This window comes from Silene latifolia, chromosome 11, assembly GCF_048544455.1.
Source record: "Silene latifolia isolate original U9 population chromosome 11, ASM4854445v1, whole genome shotgun sequence".
Lineage (NCBI taxonomy): Eukaryota > Viridiplantae > Streptophyta > Magnoliopsida > Caryophyllales > Caryophyllaceae > Silene > Silene latifolia.
The window spans coordinates 111,265,078-111,267,864 of NC_133536.1; the positions used below are offsets into that span (position 1 = coordinate 111,265,078).

A 2,787-nucleotide genomic window follows, 5' to 3' on the forward strand; every position below is an offset into this window, starting at 1 on the left:
AAGGTATACTTCACTAATTGCATGAGAAGGAGAAATACCTATTTTGCCAATTCCTACTACTTTACCTTTCTTATTATCTCCAAAGGTAACCTTGCCGCCATTAAAAGGTTTAAGTGAAAGAAATAGATTTTTGTCTCCAGTCATATGTCTTGAGCATCCGCTGTCGAGATACCACTGATTGTTTTCTTTCACCACGACCTGCAAAATAATTTAAAGGCAGTTTTTAGGTACCTACGCTAAGTTGGGTCCTTTGATGTTAGTTTCTCTATAAACTAGGTCTCTCCGAACCCAAACTTGTCTAACGATTTTTTTCTTTTGAGGCATTCTATGATAAGATCTAGGCTTCTTAACATAATTCGTTTGAGTTTTAGATGTTTCATTTGTGTTTTGTTTAGGAACATTCTTTTTGCTTTGAAAATCAAAACTCATATCATAAAACCATTGAAACTCATTATTTCGTTCTTCATTATCGTTTGGTTCATCAACGGTAAAGTAATCGTCTTTAACTATTATCTCACATGCTTTGTGGGTCTCGACATTTTTACGAATATCATGTGCATGTTTTACACAATTAACATTTATGTGACCTTTATCGCCATAGTAAGTACAAATTAAATACTCGGGTAAATCAGCGTACTTTCGTTTTCTAAAATCTCGATCTGTGGGAGTAGCCTTGCATTTAAAATGATCCCTGCGACCATAGAATTCATGCCCTAATCCCATTTTCATATTGTTATCGGATTTTTCTGTTAAGAAGTTCAATACCTTTGTACTTCCTTCCCATTTATCGTGAACCTTACGTGCATGAAGAAGTAGTTATTTTAAAGATGCTTGTTTAAATTTGAGAATGTCCTCATCTGCCAAGACATTGTACACCTCTATGCATGGAAAGCAGTTACTCCTAGATGCTTGTTTAAAATTGATTTGCAGAAAGCATATGACACAATTGAGTGGGACTTTGTGGAACAAATGCTTCATGGTCTTAAGTTTCCAGCTCATTTTACTTACTTAGTGATGCAATGTGTAAGGTCTACCTCTTTTACCTTGTCCCTAAATGGGAGTAATTTTGGGTATTTTAAAGGACAAAGGGGTCTGAGGCAGGGAGACCCAATATCTCCTCTCTTATTCACTATTTGCATGGAGTATCTAACCAGATTAATCAGATATGCCACTGACAGATGACCATTCCAGTATCATCCCCTTTGCAAGAATTTGAAGCTTACTCATCTCATGTTTGCAGATGACTTACTACTTTTTTGCAAGGGCAAGCCTTAGTCTATCTAGCTACTCATGAGAGCTTTCTCATCTTTATCTAAGGCTTCAGGCTTGACTATGAATAATGCAAAGTCTGAAATTTTCTTTAATGGAGTTGCAGAAGACATTAAGGAAGGTATCAAATTGGTTACTGGTTTCAGAGAAGGCACCATGCCATTCAGGTATTTGGGAGTGCCTATAAAGGCAGGAAGACTGACAAAGCTTGAATGCACTGCTCTAACTGAAAAGATGGTAGCTAGGATTCGAGGTCTGGGGGCAAAAAAACTTTCATATGCTGGCAGGTTGACTCTCATCAATGATGTCCTTAATACCCTTCAGAATTATTTGGCTCAAATGTTCATTATCCCCAAGAGCATTATAAACAATATTATGGCTATCTGTAGGAACTATCTATGGGATGGCTCTCCTGACTACCACAGGGTTCCTCTTGTAGCCTGGGATAAGGTTACTTTGCCTAAAACAGAAGGTGGATTGGGGATTAAAAAAGCTGATGTTTGGAATATAGCCACTGTGGGTAAATTGGTTGACTGGATTTATTGTAAAGCTGATAGACTTTTGATCAAATGGATCAATGATGTGTATATCAAGAATCATGACTGGCATAGCTATACTCCCCTTGCTGATGCAACATGGGTATGGAAGAATATCTGCAAAGTAAAGGAAAAACTCAAGAATGGGTATGTTGATAGCATATGGACTGTGAGTCCTAATGGGTACTCTATCAAGAGTGGATATGAATGGCTCTCTCCTGCTCATATTCAGCTTAACTGGTCTGCACTTGTGTGGAACAATTGGATTATTCCTAAACATTCTATGACTACTTGGCTTAGAATGCAGGAAGGCATGAATGTGAAGAGTAAGCTAGCAAGATTTGGCTGCTGTGCAGATGATCTGTGTATCCTCTGTTAGTTGCAGCCTGAAACAGTGGAGCATATTTTTACAGCTTTTGTGTATTCTTCAAAAGTTCAGTCCTATTTAGTGCAATGGTATGGAGGCTGCTTCCCCACGGTGAATGACTTGATAACAGCTGCTAGGAACAGTATTCAGTGGAAGATGAATGTTGCTATGTTCAATGCTTTTAATTACTCTATATGGTATCAAAGAAACAATGTTAGGGTCAATGAATGGATTTTGAGACCTGAAAAAGTTGCAGCACGAATTGAGGAGGATGTTAGTAGGATAGTTAAGCAGAAATGTAGGGCTATTGATGACCAGGCAGTTCTTGTTTGGTTGCAAACTATGGGAGTGACTTGATTTGCTTGTACTGGGATTCGATCCCAGAACCTCTTGTATTTAATTGATTTGTTATGATATATAATATACTCACATTACACCAAAAAAAAAGTTATTTTAAAGATTGAATTTCTTCATTGCATTTTGTATGATCAATCTTAATTTCCATAGAGGAACTACCTTCACAGAGATTATTTAATTGCTTATTTAATTTAGCAATTTTCTCTTCATATTGTTTTGACATTTTTACTTGATTAATCTCCTTTTCATTTATTTGCT

General features: G+C 36.9%; 1 protein-coding gene across 1 annotated transcript; it reads left to right on the top strand.

Annotated features, from left to right (window-relative positions):
• Positions 1 to 1,290: 1,290 nt before the first annotated feature.
• On the top strand, positions 1,291 to 2,529 carry LOC141613805 (uncharacterized). Its single transcript, XM_074432548.1, has 2 exons — positions 1,291 to 2,131; positions 2,219 to 2,529. The coding sequence occupies exons 1-2, from the start codon at positions 1,291 to 1,293 to the stop codon at positions 2,527 to 2,529; spliced, it is 1,152 nt and encodes a 383-aa protein (XP_074288649.1).
• The last annotated feature ends 258 nt before the right edge of the window (positions 2,530 to 2,787 follow it).